Source organism: Chrysemys picta, chromosome 12 (assembly GCF_011386835.1).
Source record: "Chrysemys picta bellii isolate R12L10 chromosome 12, ASM1138683v2, whole genome shotgun sequence".
Taxonomy (NCBI): domain Eukaryota; kingdom Metazoa; phylum Chordata; order Testudines; family Emydidae; genus Chrysemys; species Chrysemys picta.
This window is the reverse complement of record NC_088802.1, coordinates 18,479,495-18,495,170: the sequence shown is the minus strand read 5'-3', so window position 1 is coordinate 18,495,170 and position 15,676 is coordinate 18,479,495. Positions and strand designations below refer to the sequence as shown.

Here is a 15,676-nt window from a genome sequence, read left to right as displayed (position 1 = left end):
ATTCCATACCTGGGGGGAGTGTACTGTAACCCCCATATTCCTCATTTTCATATAATTGTGATCTTACCTTACAAGGCATGCTTTATATCAGGGGTAGGCAACCTATGGCACGCGTGCCGAAAGCGGCACACGAGCTGATTTTCAGTGGCACTCACACTGCCTGGGTCCTGGCCACTGGTCCGGGTGGGGGGGGGGGGGGGCTCTGCATTTTAATTTAATTTTAAATGAAGCTTCTTAAATATTTTAAAAACCTTATTTAGTTTACATACAACAATAGTTTAGTTATATATTATAGACTTATAGAAAGAGACCTTCTAAAAACGTTAACATGTATTACTGGCACACGAAACCTTGAATTAGAGTGAATAAATGAAGACTCGGCACACCACTTCTGAAAGGTTGCCGACCCCTGCTTTATATGTATCAGGAGAAAGGTTATGACCTGCTGAAAGTCATTTCTCTATCCATATATGTGTATCATTAATGCAGATGAAGTTATGAGAATTGTGTAGTATGGTGGTCACTAAAAGATGCTGTAAATTAGGGAAACAGCCAGATATTAGCTCCCCAGAGGCAACAGCAAGGAAAGTGACCAACACCCAGGTGGGGTTTCAAACAACTCATCAACAACCATTGCCCAGCAAGGAAGCTACAATTCAATGACTCACCTGCATGAGGCCACACCAGGGGAATTGCTCAACTTTGCCTGGAGACTCAGCAATGCCCCCAGACATGCCTGGCCTTGTATTCCCCAGCACATGGGATTGAGGGTATAAAACAGAACAGAGCAGGTCCATGCTTCACCCTTCTCCTGCCTCCACCTATGCTGCAAGCAACTAAAACACTGAAAAGAAGACAAGACTCCCAACAGAGGAGACTGGCCCAATTTTAAGGGTGATATCCAGGGCCGGTACAAGGATATTTTGCACCCTAGGCGAAACTGCCACCTTGTGCCCCCCCCCCCCCGTAACATCAGTTCATTGAGGGGCAAATCCCAACGAGCCTTTATAGACCCCAGGGGCCAGCCGTGCCCAGGGGCTGCTCCCCAGACCAGGTTCCCCCTACCCATCCCCTGAACTCCCCTGGAGGGTACACAGCCCCTCCCCCCCCCACCGTGAGCCCTCCCCACCCCCGTCAGCCCCCGCCCTCAGTCCACTCACTGGCTTTGCCGGGCTTGGGCCGCTGCAGCAGCTCGGCAGGGAGGAACTGCCTTCTGGGGGATCCTGCAGCAGATGCATGTGGGCAGAGGCCCCCGTGCACCCCCCCCCGGCTCCTCCCTCGCCACACTCGGGCTCTGCGGCTCCTGGGAGTGTGAGCCGCTGCTGCTCCTCCCGGAGCAGGCTCAGGGCCCCGCGCCCCGGCGGCGGCTCACATCCCCAGGAGCCGCAGCCCCCGAGCGTGGTGAGGAAACGGGGGGGGGGTGCACGGGGGCCTCTGCCCGCATGCATCTGCTGCAGCCTGCAGGAGCCCCCCGGAGGGGTGCCAGGCCGCAGCCTGGGCAGGAGGGGCGGGGGGCGCAGCTGCTCCCCACTAGCGGCGCTGCCGCCTTTGCAGGGCTCCTGCCCCCCTGCGCTGCGCCGGCTCCTCCATGGCTGGGGCTTGCCGCCGACGCTCTGGATCTCCGGTGCCTCCAGAAGGCGACTTCAGGGCACCGCTTTTTGGCACCCCCAGGGCCGTCCTTAGGATTTATGGGGCCCTATGCAGTATTATTAAACTGGTGCCCCTATGCCCGACGGCAGCCTGAGCTTGCAGCCCAGCGGGGGGAGGGGAGAAGCGGGGCGGAGGGACAAGGCAGAAAGAATAACAAGATGCCCAGCCCACCTCACGTGGCGGAGAGTCACAGTTCCCCGCAGAGACCCCTGTACCCTCTCCCTCATGCAGAATTGACATGCAGAAGGTACCTAATTAAAAGCACTAAACTTGGGAATAAAAAATGTCAGTCACAGGTTTTTTGATATACCCTGAAGTTTGTCAGACATTTATTTGCAAAAACTTTGTAGTAAGGGCGAGTCAGCTGTATACAACATTAAATATTATGGAATACATGATGCAGCTCTTCTCTGTTTTACATTTTCTTAATCAGTATTTCTAAGGTGATTTTATATTTTAAATGTACTCTTAAGCCTTCATAAAGTCATCATTCCAGATTACTACATATTTAACTCACTGAAACAGACATTATTTTAAATTAATCAGTCACAGAGGTTTAGCGTGTTCATAACAAAGTTCATTGCTTTTAGAAAAAGGGAACACTAATTTACTGTGTGTGATCTCCAGAACAATACACATGTTTATGAAATGTCACCAACTTTAAAAAATATGTTTCCAAAGATTTTAGGCATAACAAAAGATTTTATATCTCACTAAGGTACTGATTTTGCTTAAAACTTTTTCATCCGATAGTCAGAAGTAAAGAAAGGGAAACTCTTTCTCCAGCTATCTGGAAGCAAAGGGCTGTTGCTTCCTTCAGTGGGCGGTGGGGAGGGGGTGAAGGGAGAAATGGATGGACAGAAAGGACAGGAAGACTTTGGAAGTAAGTTTTTTTACTACAGTAATTAAAATGTGCTTTTTAGATAAGGGAGGTCTTTTGAAGAATTTATTTAAAAAACCATGTCTGAAGATCCAAGCATTTAAGGCTAACGATGATTGTGCATCTAAAAATCTATGCAAGGATTCTTATTGTTCCGGTCTCCTCCCCCTGAAGATGAGTCATAGACTCAAAGGCCAGAAGGGACCATCATGATCATCTAGCCCAGGGGTTCTCAAACTGGGAGTCGTGACCCCTTAGGGGGTTGCAAGGTGGTTACATGGGGGGTCGTGAGCTATCAGCTCCGTGGGGCAGCCCCGAGCCCCCATTAAAGTAAATGACCCCACCCCCGATTTTAATGAATAAGCCACATTCCAAGACTTGCTGTGTGGAAGGGGTCACCAATACAAAAAGTTTGAAAACCACTGATTTAGCCTGACCTCCTGCACATTTCTAACATTAATAAATAGTGAATTAACTTAATTATCTTATATCCTGGCGATTGCAAACTTCACGTTTCACTTAAGAAACAGGCACAGATTACAGAGTGTGGATTCAGAGCCAAGGACACTCTAATAACCCTGAGCCACATGATCGCCTCCTGTGAGGGGGGGAAGAGAGAGAGAGAGACAGATTAATGAATCTGCTCTACAGCCTTAACTAAGGGCCATAGGGCTTGAGGCTCATGCAGTAGCGGTTTGTGCACTAAGATCTAAAAGCCCCAGCTTCCATTCCACCTGCCCATAAGTGGGGTTTGTGCCTGTCAGTGTTACAAAACCAGCAGAGATTTCTCTTCCTTTCTCTTTCACTTCTCTCAGCCCCACTATTTCCCTCCTATTGGCCATTCCCTGCACCCAGAAAGGTCCTCCCTCCTCCCCCTCCAGTGGATGCAGATACAAAGAGCAGTGCCAGGAAACTGGCCTTATTAGCAGCAGGGCCGGCTCCAGGCACCAGCTTACCGGTAGTAAGCAGGTGCTTGGGGCGGCCACTCGGGGGGGGGGGGGGGGGGAAGGGGCATGTCCAGCTAGTTGGCGGCAATTGAGCAGAGGGTCCCTCTCTCCGGCTCGGAGTGAAGGACCTCCCGCCGAAGTGCCGCAGATTGCGATCGCAGCTTTGGGACGGGGGGAGGCTGCTTGGGGCGGCAAAAACTTTAGCAAGTGCGGGGCCCGATTCGTGGGGCTTGTACTCACCAGGTGGCGCTCCGAGTCTTCAGTGGCACTTCAGATTGCCACGCTCCGGGGAGCGGCGCCACGGGACTTGCAGGGCTCAGGCCGGCACTCCGGCCAGGGGAGCGGGGCCGCGGGGCTTGCCGGGCTCGGGCCGGTGCTCCGGCCAGGGGAGCGGGGCCACGGGGCTCCCGCCGGGGGAGTGGGGCCCTCTTAGGCGCGGGGGCCGATTCCGGGGAATCGGTGGAATCGGCCTAAAGCCAGCCCTGCTTATTAGCCATCAGAGGCCCTAGAAATGGAGAATAGTTTTCAGCTCCCACCCACAGAGAACACTGATCTTGGTGGGTGGGTCCTAGCCCACTTTGAAGCTCATTGTGTATCTACAAAGGATGAAGCTGACACAAAAATCCGCTTCCACACCAGAGTGCAGAAAGCACCGAGGAGTACTGAGTACAGACGCTCTACACTGGGCTCCATCAACAATGCCCTGATGAGAGGCAAGCTGGTGACGGGCTGCAGAGATGGGAAGGTCCCATGAGCATTTGCTCAGGGGCTGTGAGCCGATGCCAGAGAAAGCCCAGCAGAATGGCATGGAGGCCAAAGCAGGAAAACTGGCCAGTGGAGGCTTTGAGGAAGGACGAAAGTGAATTTGGAACAAAAGCCTGGACCCACAAAGGTCCTTAAGTGCCTCAATCCCAGTTTTAGGCTCCACACAATTCCTCTTTGGCTGCCGCCTAACCCTGCGGGTGCCTAAATTTACTTGGCAACTACATTTCCGCTGTTCAAGTTCTGTAGTTGCTTCAGTTTCTTCCTCTAGGCACCCAGACATTGATCCACAAAACAGGGGAAGTTAGGTAGGCAGGGGCGCCAGAACGGGGGGGGTCAGGAGGCCATGGCCCCCCACTTTTTACCAGCCATAAGGGCAAGTGATGGGGGGAGAGGGAGCAGAGAGGAGTGAGCTGGGGACAGGGTCTTGGGGGGGAAAAGGCAGCACAGGAGTGGGGCCTTGGGGAGAAGGGGTGGCACGAGGGTGGGGCCTTGTGAGGAAGGGGCGGGGCCTCAGGGGAAGGGGCAGTGTGGGGGTGGGAGCTCAGGGGAAGAGGCGGCATGGGAGCAGGGCCTTGAGAGGAAGGGGTGGCGCAGGGCAGGGCCTCAGGGGAAGGGGCGGCAGAGGGTGTGTGGCCACGGTTCAGGTGCCGGTAGCCCCCCCACTTTTAGGAAGCTTCTGCTGCTCCTGGGTGGGCAAACACCTATCTCCCAGGGGCCCAGTCCAGTAGCTGTGCTTAGAGGCCACAAGCTGGAGTGGGTCTCATTCAAACCCCAGCCACCAGCACCAGCTCCCTTATAATCCATAGGCCAGTGGTTCAAGCATTCACCTCGGATAGGGGAAAGAAGGGTTCAAATCCCCCCTTTCCCGGTGGGAGGGAGGATTTGAAGAGGGGTCCCCACCTCTCAGGAGAATGTCTTAACTGCTGGCTCCCCGATCGGGGCTCCCTCAATCTCTCCTGCTGAAGCTGTTTCACTGTAGACGAATACTTAAATAACCATTGGGCCAGAGAGAGGGCCTGACGCTGTAGCCTGGTGGTTAGGAGGCTGTAGTCTGGTGGTTCGGGCACTGCCCCCACGGGAGGTGGGAGACCCAGGGTCCAGTCCCCCAGCCACGGAGAAGGGGGGAACGGCTCTGTTCAACCAAGGCTCACGTTGCAGCCCAGCCAGGGCTGCCCCAGGCATGGAAACGCCCCTTTCCTGTAACTATTCAATTATTTAATTCTGCCTCCAGAGGGGCCATCCCCCAGTCATGCCCCTCCCACGTCATGCACCAGCCTGCACTTAGGGTGGGGGCCTCAAAGCCCAGCCCAGCTGGGACTACCCCCGCTGGCTGCAGACTCCCCCCAAGTTCAGGGTTAGGGCAGCTCCCCCTCCCATCCCAGCCAGCGGGAGAGCAGCTACCCCGTCATCTGCACCCCCTACACACGAGCACCAGCAAAGGGGGCAGGGCCAGCTCCGCAGGCCCCCACCCTGGAGCTGGGCAGGCAGGGGGAAGGCAGGGGCCTAGCCTCACAGCACTCCTCTTCCAGCACCAGCTTCCCTCCCTGCTCCAAGTGGTGGCAACGGCCTATCGTCCCCACACCACCAGCCGATGATGGCCCTTCCCAGTGGCACACCTGTGCTTGCGGGGGAGGGGGTGGGTGAGGAGCAGCAGCAGCAGGAGTGTGGTGGCCAGTTGCCAGCTGTGCCAGACCCACAGGTGCGTTGGTCGCGGGACACGTGTGGGCGATTCCCCCTTGTGCCCTTGCATGGGGCTGACACCCAGCCTGAGCCGCATTCTGAGCCTGATCTTCTACTTCTTTTCCCTTTATGCCGCTTCCCTGGTGAGGGTCGCAGTGGCAGCATGGAGAGTAGGGAGAACCAGCCCTCCCTTTCCCTCCGCAACAGGTTCCAACTCCTCCTGGGGGATTCCCCGGCGTTCCCAAGCCAGCCGGGAGATATAATCCCTCCAGCGTGTCCTGGGTCGGCCTCGGGGCCTCCGCACTGTGGGATGTGCCTGGGAGAGATCCGAAGGAAGCCTCCCAGGGGGCATCCTTATCAGGAGCCCGAACCCCCTCACTGGCTCCTCTCGATCCGAAGGAATAGCGGCTCTACTCCAAGGCTCTCCTGAATAGCCGATCTCCTCACCCTGTCTTGGAGAGCAAGCCCAGCCACCCTGCGGAGAAACCTCATTTCTGCAGCCGGTACCCGCGATCTCGTCCTTTAGGTCATTACCATACATGGGTGGCGCGTGAGCTCCCCCCTTTGGGGAGGCGAGCCACAGGGCCCCACCCCTATTGCCCGCTCCTTGTCTGCTGGAGCCCCAAGCCTCCTCCCCACCCCCCGGCAGCCAGAGGACCCCTGGCCAAACCACCCTGGGCCATATCCGGCACCTGGGCCGCTCGCCGGACCCAGCGCCAGATTGCCTGCTGGCCCCCACCGGCTTCGGGGGGAGAGGGTGGAGCATGGGCAAGGCCAGGACCTGGGGCAGGGGAGGCTTAGCCTCACCTCGCCTATTATACCCACCACCCATGTGACCATAGGTGAGGCTGGGACATAGAGCGACATGTAACCCCCCAACTCAAACACCAGGCACGTGTTTCTTCTCTCCCCTGCGTGTAACTGAGCGCCACCCCTGGGCATCGCGTGCTATTCCCTGCACAGAGAGAAACGCGCACATTTCTGCCCAGACCCCTGGGCGGCGGGGAAGGGGGGACGGCCCTGTGCAACCAAGGCTCATGTTGCAGCCCAGGCATGGAAACGCCCCTTTCCTGTAACAGACACTGAACACGTGAAGATTTCAAATCGCTGCCGCTGCTGCATTTGCAAGGTGCGGGCTGGCTGCACGTGGGGTGCAGGGAGCCCTGGCCATGGCCACAGAGAGCTCTGGGGTAGAGACCCTGCAAAGAGAGCTGGCTTGCTCCATCTGTCTGGAGTACTTTCAGGACCCGGTGTCGATACAATGCGGACACAATTTCTGCCGAGCCTGCATCAGCCAGTGCTGGGAGGGATCGGTTAGAAACTTCTCCTGCCCCCAGTGCAGAAAAACTGCCCGGAAAAGAAACTTCAGGCCCAACAGGGAGCTGGCGAGAGTTATCGAAATAGCCAAAGGGCTGAGTTTCCAGGCAGCCAAAGGCTTGGGAAGGTGTGAGAAACACCAGGAGGCTCTGAAACTGTTCTGTGAAGATGATCAAACCCCCATCTGTGTGGTTTGCAGAGAGTCCCAGGCTCACAGAGCTCACACGGTGGTTCCCATAGAGGAGGCTGGCTTGGATTACAAGGTAAGGAAGCTCTGGCTAGGGCTAGAGAGTTCGTGCCTCTTTTTTATTTGTTTTAATAGCACTGTTATTTCAGGGGACAAAGAGTAAGAGTCACACAGTCCTTCAGACACAGGACTTTGTGTAGACTAAACCCCCCAAGGCAAAGAAAACCTCACACACCAAAATACTTCAATCCACTCAAACCCTTTCTCTTGGCTCAGGCACAAATCCAGACCCGCCTGCAGACCCTGAAGGAAGAGAGGGCAAAGCTGCTGGGATTTAAAGAGACTGAAGAGGGGAGATGCCAGCAGCATCTGGTAGGTGCCTGTTGTTACGCAAGCAGGGACATGGATTTGGGGGGCTGTGTGTCTGGGGGAGTGTCACTCTGTGAACAGGGGAGGTAATTGTTGATGGAGCTTCGCTGAACACTGCATCTGATCCATGCCAAAATTTCAGGGGATGCTCTAGGCCTCAACAGCCAGAGCCCTATAGATTTGGGGGACAACTGGGACATTCAAAGAGAGGGTAAAATGAGAGCCACCCACATCTGTGGATGGCCCTTGTTAACACATTGCAGTATAACAATAGCCCCGCTCATCTTCCCAATAGAGGGTAACTGTGTTCGCACCCTGAATTACAAAAGGAATAATTGCTGTCCCTGGTGGAGGGAGTCATGGGGCGGGTACTTAGCCTGCAGGGGAAGCCAGAGGGAGGAAAGAGACATAGCTCCCTTAATTGGGGGGGTCCTGCTCTGTGTGGGGTGGGGAAAGGGTCCCTGGCATGAGGGGGTGAATTGGGGCCCCTGGTATGGTGGGATGAATTGGGGACTCTGCTGGGTGGGGAAAGGAGGCCTGGCATGGTGTGGTGAATTGAGGACCCTGCTCTGTGAGGGGGGTGGAAGGCCCCTGGCACGGTGGCCAGATCTGTGTCTTTGTATGTCCCTTTCCGTGGGCTGGATTGTGGCAGTAACTTCCTGCCCTGCATTGAGGCTGGGCCAGACCCAGGAGAGGGGCCGTGGGCACTGGACAGTGCAGGCATAGGGCCCTGGTCCTGCTTCCTTCTTCCCTTGTCACTAGCGCCACTAGTCTGGAGCTATCCTGGCAGGTCTGTAAGTGTGGCCAGTCCCACACATAAGAGAGAGGCCCATTTTTCTTCTCCATCACATGCCCCTTATGCACCCTGCTGGGACCCTGTCTCAGTCAGGGTCCCAGTGTTCCCATTTGCACATGGCTGGCTCTGGGGGTGTCGGAAGATCAGAGTTTTCCTCAGAACTTCTGAATTATTTTCTCCCCCTCCCCTGCCCGCTCTCACCAAGCCTCTGCCAAGGTCATTGTGAGTCCTGCCCTTCCTGCTACTGGAAAGGACTCAGATGTGAAGACCCCCTTTTATCCGGGGACAGACGGATCAGGTCAGATATGAGGCTGCACCAGTCAGAGCCACCAGGGCCAAGTGTGAGGCTCTAGGAACCCTGGGGAGAGTAGCAGGCCGAGCATTTTTATTTCTCAGTATCTCAAGTGCTGCATTTTTAGATGTATTGATGTCTAAAGTCTCCCCTCTGTTTTATCAAATGTCACTTGACTGTCCTCATGTCCCTGCTAATAAGACCCTGGACTTGCCTTTTTGAGCCCAGACGAACGTTTTCCTTATAAAACCTCTTCCAAAAAAACATCTCTGTAAAATCTGAAATTTGCCCAACAACTAGGAAACTGAACAAACCTCCGCTTGAGCAATTTAACTGGACAAAATGGGAAGAAAGAAAAGATCTAGCAGCACCAAATTAAAAAACAAATAGTTTAAATAAACTCTGGGTTTGTTTTGTTTTTTTAATTATTACTCTTATCCACTCTGGGTCCCTGAACTTCCCTTTCCCCTGTTTGTTACAGAAACAGACACAAGCCGAGAGGCAGAAGATTGTGTCTCTATTTCAACAACTGTACCAGATGCTGGAGGAAAAAGAGCGACTCCTGCTGGTCCAGCTAAAAGAGCTGGACAAGACGATTGTGAGGATACAGAATGAAAATGTCACCAAACTCTCCGAGAAGATTTCCCGGCTCAGTGAGCAGATCAGTGAGATGGAGCGGAAGTGCCAGCAGGCAGCGAATGAATTCCCACAGGTGAGAACTCCAATCTCTGCAGCGAAATGGAGATGGGGTTTTCTATTGCTTTGTATCAGTCTTGATTGTAGTTTGTTTTCGTGCTGTGATTTGTCAGAGTGGTGGGAGAGGCGTATAATTATGGATCTTTCCAATCGAAATAAATAAACTCTATGAAGTTGGTGATCAGACCTCTTTTGGTCCAATGTCTGGGCACCTCACAAATATTAATGAAGATCTACTCACCAGGGTCTATAGTAGGTATGTTCTATCATCCCCATTTCATGGATGAGGAACTGAGGCCAGAGAGACTAAGTGATTTCCCTAAAGATAGGGCCAAAGTCTCTGACGATGTCAAGAACTGACTCTGGGTCTCTTGAACCCCATTCCTGTGCCTTCATCACAAGGCCGGCCTTCTTCTCCTGCTTTGTTTGGGCCAAGAAAGGGTCTTGGGTCAATGCTTCAAGGCAGTTGTGCTAACCCAGTGTTTCTCAAACTGGGGTCCACAGACCCCCAGTCTGCTGGCCTCACTGATCAACTCCTCCAGCTCCTTCCCTCAACTCCTCCCCCTCCCTCCCAGCACTTCCTGCTGGGAGGGAAAGGGAGGAGTGGGGACGCAGCATGCTCGGGGGAGGGGGTGGAAAGAGGCAGGGAAGAGGAGGGGTGGGGTGGGGCCTTGGGGGAAGGGGTGGAGTAGGGTGGGGCCTGGGACTGAGCAGGGATGGGGAGGCTTGGGGGTCCACGAAAATGTTTAAATCAAAATGGGGGTTCTCGGGTTGCTAAAGTTTGAGAACCGCTGTGCTAACCCATCAAGAGGTCTGCACTGTGGCTAAAGGCCTACCCCCTTTAATCATGGTCCAGAGTGTATTTATTCATTATTAGTTTACATTCACTGCTTTGTGCTTCAAAGGGACAGTGACAAGAAGGGGTAGATTTAGTGAAGGTGCAGTAAATACACCTGAGGTTACACTGTTCATTTTCACTTTTTGATTAAAAAAAATAGAGCAACATAAAATTAACCTGGCACACATGATATGGACTTAAAGCTGGCTAACTGACAGGTCTCAGTGTAACTGTAGACAGGGAATCATCACTGAACACGTGTTTCTAGTGGGGTCCCTCAAAGATTGGTTCTGGCCCTATGCTATTTAACTTAGGCTGGTGATGGGACAGTAGATTGGGAGGGCTCTGAGCTACCACAGCGAATTCTTTCCCAGGTGTCTGGCTGGTGGGTCTCGCCCACATGCTCACAGTCTAACTGATCGCCAGATTTGGGATCAGAAAGGAATTTTTCCCCGGATCAGATTGGCAGAGACCCTGGGGTTTTTTTGCCTTCCTCTGCAGCATGGGGCACAGGTCACTTGCAGGTTTAAACTAGTGTCAGTGGTGGATTCTCTATAACTTGGAGTCTTTAAACCATGATTTGAGGACGTCAGTACCTCAGCCAGAGGCAGGGGTCTATTAGAAGTGGGTGGGCGAGGGTCTGTGGCCTGCAACGTGCAGGAGGTCAGACAAGATGATCACGATGGTCCCTTCAGACCTAGGAATCTATGGAAAAGTGTAACCAGGTACAGAGATTTATGTAGTGTCAGTTTTCATTATTAGCACTGTGGGACTGAATCTCTCTCTCTTTCTCCCTCTCTCTTCCCCCCTCCCCTCCAGGATGTCAGAAGCACCTTGAGCAGGTATGTGTTGCCTTCTCACTTCTCCCTCGGGCTTCATCATGCTGGGAAGGGTTCCAGCCAAATGCATGGGGGAGGATTAAAATTCAGATCCCAGCCTTCCTCGGCTGAACAAAATCCTGGACTTGGTGCTCTTTATTTAAGGCCCTGTGATTAATCATCCTAAAGGCTGGATTATTCACCTGAAAATAACTCCTTTCCCCTCCCTGGAGCTGGTCTTTCTTCACGTCGCAACTGAAGCATGTTAACTGGACCTGTGGGGGAAATTGGTGCCTTGACTGACCGTGTTCTGAGGCTGGGATCCACAGAACAATTCAGTCACCTGACCCCTCAATCTAGCAGTCTTCACTATCCGAAATTCGTACTGACAGGTGATGTGATACATTATATGTTATAAAACAATGAATTAGAACATAAGAACGGCCATACTGGGTCAGACCAAAGGTTCATCTAGCCTAGTATCTGTCTTCTGACAGTGGCCAGTGCCAGGTGCTTCAGAGGGAATGAACAGAACAGGTAATCATCAAGTGATCCATTCCCAGCTTCTGGCAAACAGAGGCTAGGGGCACCGTCCCTGCCCATCCTGGCTACTAGCCATTGATGGACCTATCCTCCATGAATTTATCTAGTTCTTTTTTGAACCCTGTTATAGTCTTGGCCTTCGTAACATCCTCTGGCAAAGAGTTCCACAGGCTGACTGCAGTCTGTCTCTCTAGGTGCAAAAAGGGGAAGTCCCAGCAGCAGGTGGAGATTCCTCTTGAGCTGGAGGAGTTCCTCAGTGAATTCTCTCAGGGGAACAGTGTCAGGAAGACGCTGAAGGAATCCAAAGGTACTGAGGCAGGAAATGGAGCTGTAACTCTGAATGTGAGAGGGGGCGGGCTCTGCCTGATACGGTAAAACCAAACACCCAAAGAGGACAGGCAGCTGGTACAATATCTGAATCAAGTGAAGATTCTGGGGAATTATCCTTATGACTTAGCAGGAATGACATGAATGTGATTCCTTGGTCAAGAACCTGCTTATGCTAATTATGGAGGGATGTAAAGTCTTTTGGAGGACTTAAACTCTATTGTTGACGCCGAGGGCCCATGTTGTGTTCTTGATTCTGTTTAATTTCAATCTGGCTTTCGTAGAAATTTTCTCTAGGTGCAATTCACCTCAAACAGAGTGACCAACCCAAGGGTTTTTCCTCTCCCTCTGGGTACCTCTGCATCTTTCCCGTAATTAAACCACAGTTCTCCCCCTCTCTCCTTTCCCCGGATTCGGAGGCCTCTGTGCCCTGTTCTTAGGGGTGAGGGGGGAATCTCCCCAGGCATAGGTGCCGACTCCGTGGGTGCTCCAGGGCTACAGGGAAAAAATAGTGCGTGCTCAACACCCACCAGCAGCGCCCCCACAATCAGCTCCTCCCCCTCCCCCCAGTGCCTCCCGCCTACCAGTGGGTCCTGCCAATCAGTTCCTCCCCCTTCCCCCAGTGCCTCCCGCCCACCGCAATCAGCTGTTCAGCAGTGTGCAGGAGGCGCGGGGGGGGGGGGGCGAGGAGTGAGGGCAGGGGCACTTGTGGGAGGGGGTGGAATGGAGTGGGAAGGGGTGGGGCCTTGGGGGAAGGAGGGGAGTTGGGGCGGGGCCTGGGGCGGAGCAGGGGTCGAGCACCCCCTGGGATATGATAAAGTTGGCGCCTGTGTCCCCAGGTGCTGCCTCTCTAAGGCCCAGGAATAGATTGCTCTAGGAACAGGTTCATATTGTCCATAGTGCAGAATATGTGTCTGTGGTGGCAGAAGATCTGTTTGCATTGTCGGTGGGGCGGAATGGGGGGCGGGTTTAAGAAATAGTTATGAATGAAGAGAAATAGCAGCTCCCCCGTTAAAAATAAGGCAGAGGCGGTGGGGGTGACTCTTGCGGAGCCCTGCAAGCGGAGGGCGCTGCTGTGTCGGGAGCCAGGCATGTCGCCGGGGATCGGCTGGATGTGGTGGGGGTTTACCCTCTCCCCATGGCTGGGTGGGGAGGGGTCTCTCCAGCTGGTGCCTCTGACTCCTCCCACTGCCAGATTTCTTGTCCGTGTACTGCCCCCTTCTCTTTCCTTGCGCGGGGGCGTGAGGTGGGTTCCCAAACTGCAACTAAAGCTGATGCCTCCGTCCGGGCATCCTCCCCTGCTTCGTCCCTGATGATGGGAGTGGGGGAGAAGGCAGAGGGGCAGCCATAACAGCACCCTTCTAGATTCTGGCAGGAGGGGGCTGCAGTGAAATCCCAGCTCAACCCCAGCACAGAGGCAGCTGCCTGGGTCCCAGGACAGCGAGGCAGGAAATCGGGGAGTGTCCTAGCGAGGATGGGGCTGCTGGGGAGTGTGAGAAATGGTCCCAATGTCCCCTAACGCTGAGCTCTGCCTCTAACCCTGTGATTCTCTCCCCCACCAGTGAATGTGACTCTGGATCCAGACACAGCTCATCCCGAACTCACGGTGTCTGAGGATCGGAGAAGCGCGAGATGGGGAGACACGCGGCGGCGAGTGCCTGACAATCCCAAAAGATTTGACGCTGAGCCCTGTGTGCTGGGCTGTGAGGGATTCACCTCGGGGAGACACTACTGGGAGGTGGAGGTGGGGGATGGGGGATACTGGGCCATGGGGGTGGCCAGAGAGTCTGTGAGGAGGAAGGAAGAGATCAGCCATAGCCATGAGGCGGGAATCTGGATTTTGTGCCAGTGCGTGGATGAATACTGGGTCCCGACCTCCCCTCTGACCACCCTCTATCTGAGCTGGGACCCCAGGAGGATTGGGGTTTTGCTGGACTACGAAGTGGGGCGGGTGTCTTTCTTCGACGCGGACAACGAGAAACCCATCTTCACTTTCCCGCCGGCCTCCTTTGGCGGGGAGAGAGTCCACCCTTGGTTCCATCTCTGTGGGGAAGACATGCAGCTCCAACTGTGTCCCTGAGGTGCAGGGCGGGACAGCCCCCATCTGAAGTGCATTTCTGGCCTGCCAAAGCAACCTCAAGATGGGAGCGATCTGACTAGATGCGAGAATGACTCTGACCGGCCTGTTGGTCCCTGTTCTCTATGATCCCAGAGGGCTGAACGTTTCTGCAGAGAATGAGACGGGGGTGGGGGCTGAAGTATGATTTAGTATATCACAAAAGGAGCTCTTGTCTGTTGCACTGGGTAAAAACGACAGAAATAAACTCTTTTATAAACTGGGGTGGTGCTCTCTTTTCCCTGCCATGCCTACTGGGTTCAAGGCAGGCTACGTGAGAAAGATTATTCATTAATAGTACAGTAAAAGCTGTGTTATCCGGCACTTTATGAACCGGAAAGCTCTATTAACTGGCATTTCTGATCTCTCCCAATACAAATCTTCAATCTAGTAACCGGGACAAGTATACTGCCCAGGAGGTTATGCAATTGCACATTCTGCACTCTGCTTTTATGCAAAAGAGGCAGAAGACAAGTAAACAAACTAATATCAGGGATTTATTCAAAAAAGCAGCTTCCAGGGTGTGTTATAGGGTCAGTATAGATTCAGCCCAATCTCTTACACCTTCTACATCTACTGTACAATAATTGGTATTGATAATGCTGACCCGGAGGCACTGCAAGATCCTGAAGTGCCTTCTGAATCATCAAAGAAAGATTAAATGATGTTCAGTATAGCTTTAGTGTTCTGGGTGTACACCATGCGCTGCCCACAGTGACATGCAGTGTCATAAGATAACCTACTATATAGAAAACTCCCTGTATACACCTAAGTGCTTCAAGAAACTAGCCAATCTGCCGTGCAATACTACGACTGAATTCTGCTGAGTACCAGTATTGCTGAGTACCTGTCTACTATTTTATGCTGTATTCACTTTATTGTATTCTTATTCTTTGAAAATTGGTATTCCAGTGGTAAGTATAACACTTAGTTAATTGGAATTTTTGACTAACTGGCACCTCCATTCCCCCCAACATGCCAGATAACAAAGCTTTTACTGTATAAATATTTATTTATTTATATTATCATAGTAGCTAGGGATCTCAGTCACAGCTTGTGCTAGACAGTGTGCAAACAGAACACAAAGACAGTGCCTGCCCTCAATCCCTGTGTAGCGAGGTTGAGACTCACCGGTGCAGCGCCTCCTGCTGGTCATCTAGGAATTATCTTTTTTCCAGCCTATGGAGTGCCCTCTGCAGACCAGTGTCTTGCCTGCTGCTGGCCCTGTGTCCCTCCCAGACCCCAGTGCCCCTTACCCTTGGGTTTCTGCCCCCAGCAGTACCCCAAAATCTGACTCTCCCCTCCCAGGGAAACCCCCAACCACTAAACCCATCTTGCCTGAGTGGCTACTGCCAGTCATCATCTAGCCCCCACTCACTGGGGCAGACCAGTCTGTAATGGCCGCTCATCACTGGCAAGGGTGTAGGATCAGCTGCCTCTGCCTATCTCCGGGCT

The 15,676-nt window shown here is 53.3% G+C and overlaps 1 protein-coding gene across 1 annotated transcript; it reads left to right on the top strand.

Moving 5' to 3' along the window:
* The first annotated feature begins 6,895 nt into the window (after window positions 1–6,895).
* Window positions 6,896–14,446, top strand: LOC103306019 (E3 ubiquitin-protein ligase TRIM39-like). The gene is made up of 6 exons (XM_008167149.4): window positions 6,896–7,502; window positions 7,703–7,798; window positions 9,365–9,595; window positions 11,237–11,259; window positions 11,973–12,085; window positions 13,668–14,446. The coding sequence occupies exons 1-6, from the start codon at window positions 7,092–7,094 to the stop codon at window positions 14,183–14,185; spliced, it is 1,392 nt and encodes a 463-aa protein (XP_008165371.4). The 5' UTR covers window positions 6,896–7,091; the 3' UTR covers window positions 14,186–14,446.
* The last annotated feature ends 1,230 nt before the right edge of the window (window positions 14,447–15,676 follow it).

Excerpts from the sequence above, each read along its gene's own strand:
- LOC103306019 (XM_008167149.4), top strand. The coding sequence starts at position 7,092 with ATGGCCACAGAGAGCTCTGGGGTAGAGACCCTGCAAAGAGAGCTGGCT. Across the intron at positions 7,799-9,364 it reads GGAGATGCCAGCAGCATCTG|AAACAGACACAAGCCGAGAG; the intron begins GTAGGTGCCTGT and ends TGTTTGTTACAG. Across the intron at positions 12,086-13,667 it reads GACGCTGAAGGAATCCAAAG|TGAATGTGACTCTGGATCCA; the intron begins GTACTGAGGCAG and ends CTCCCCCACCAG.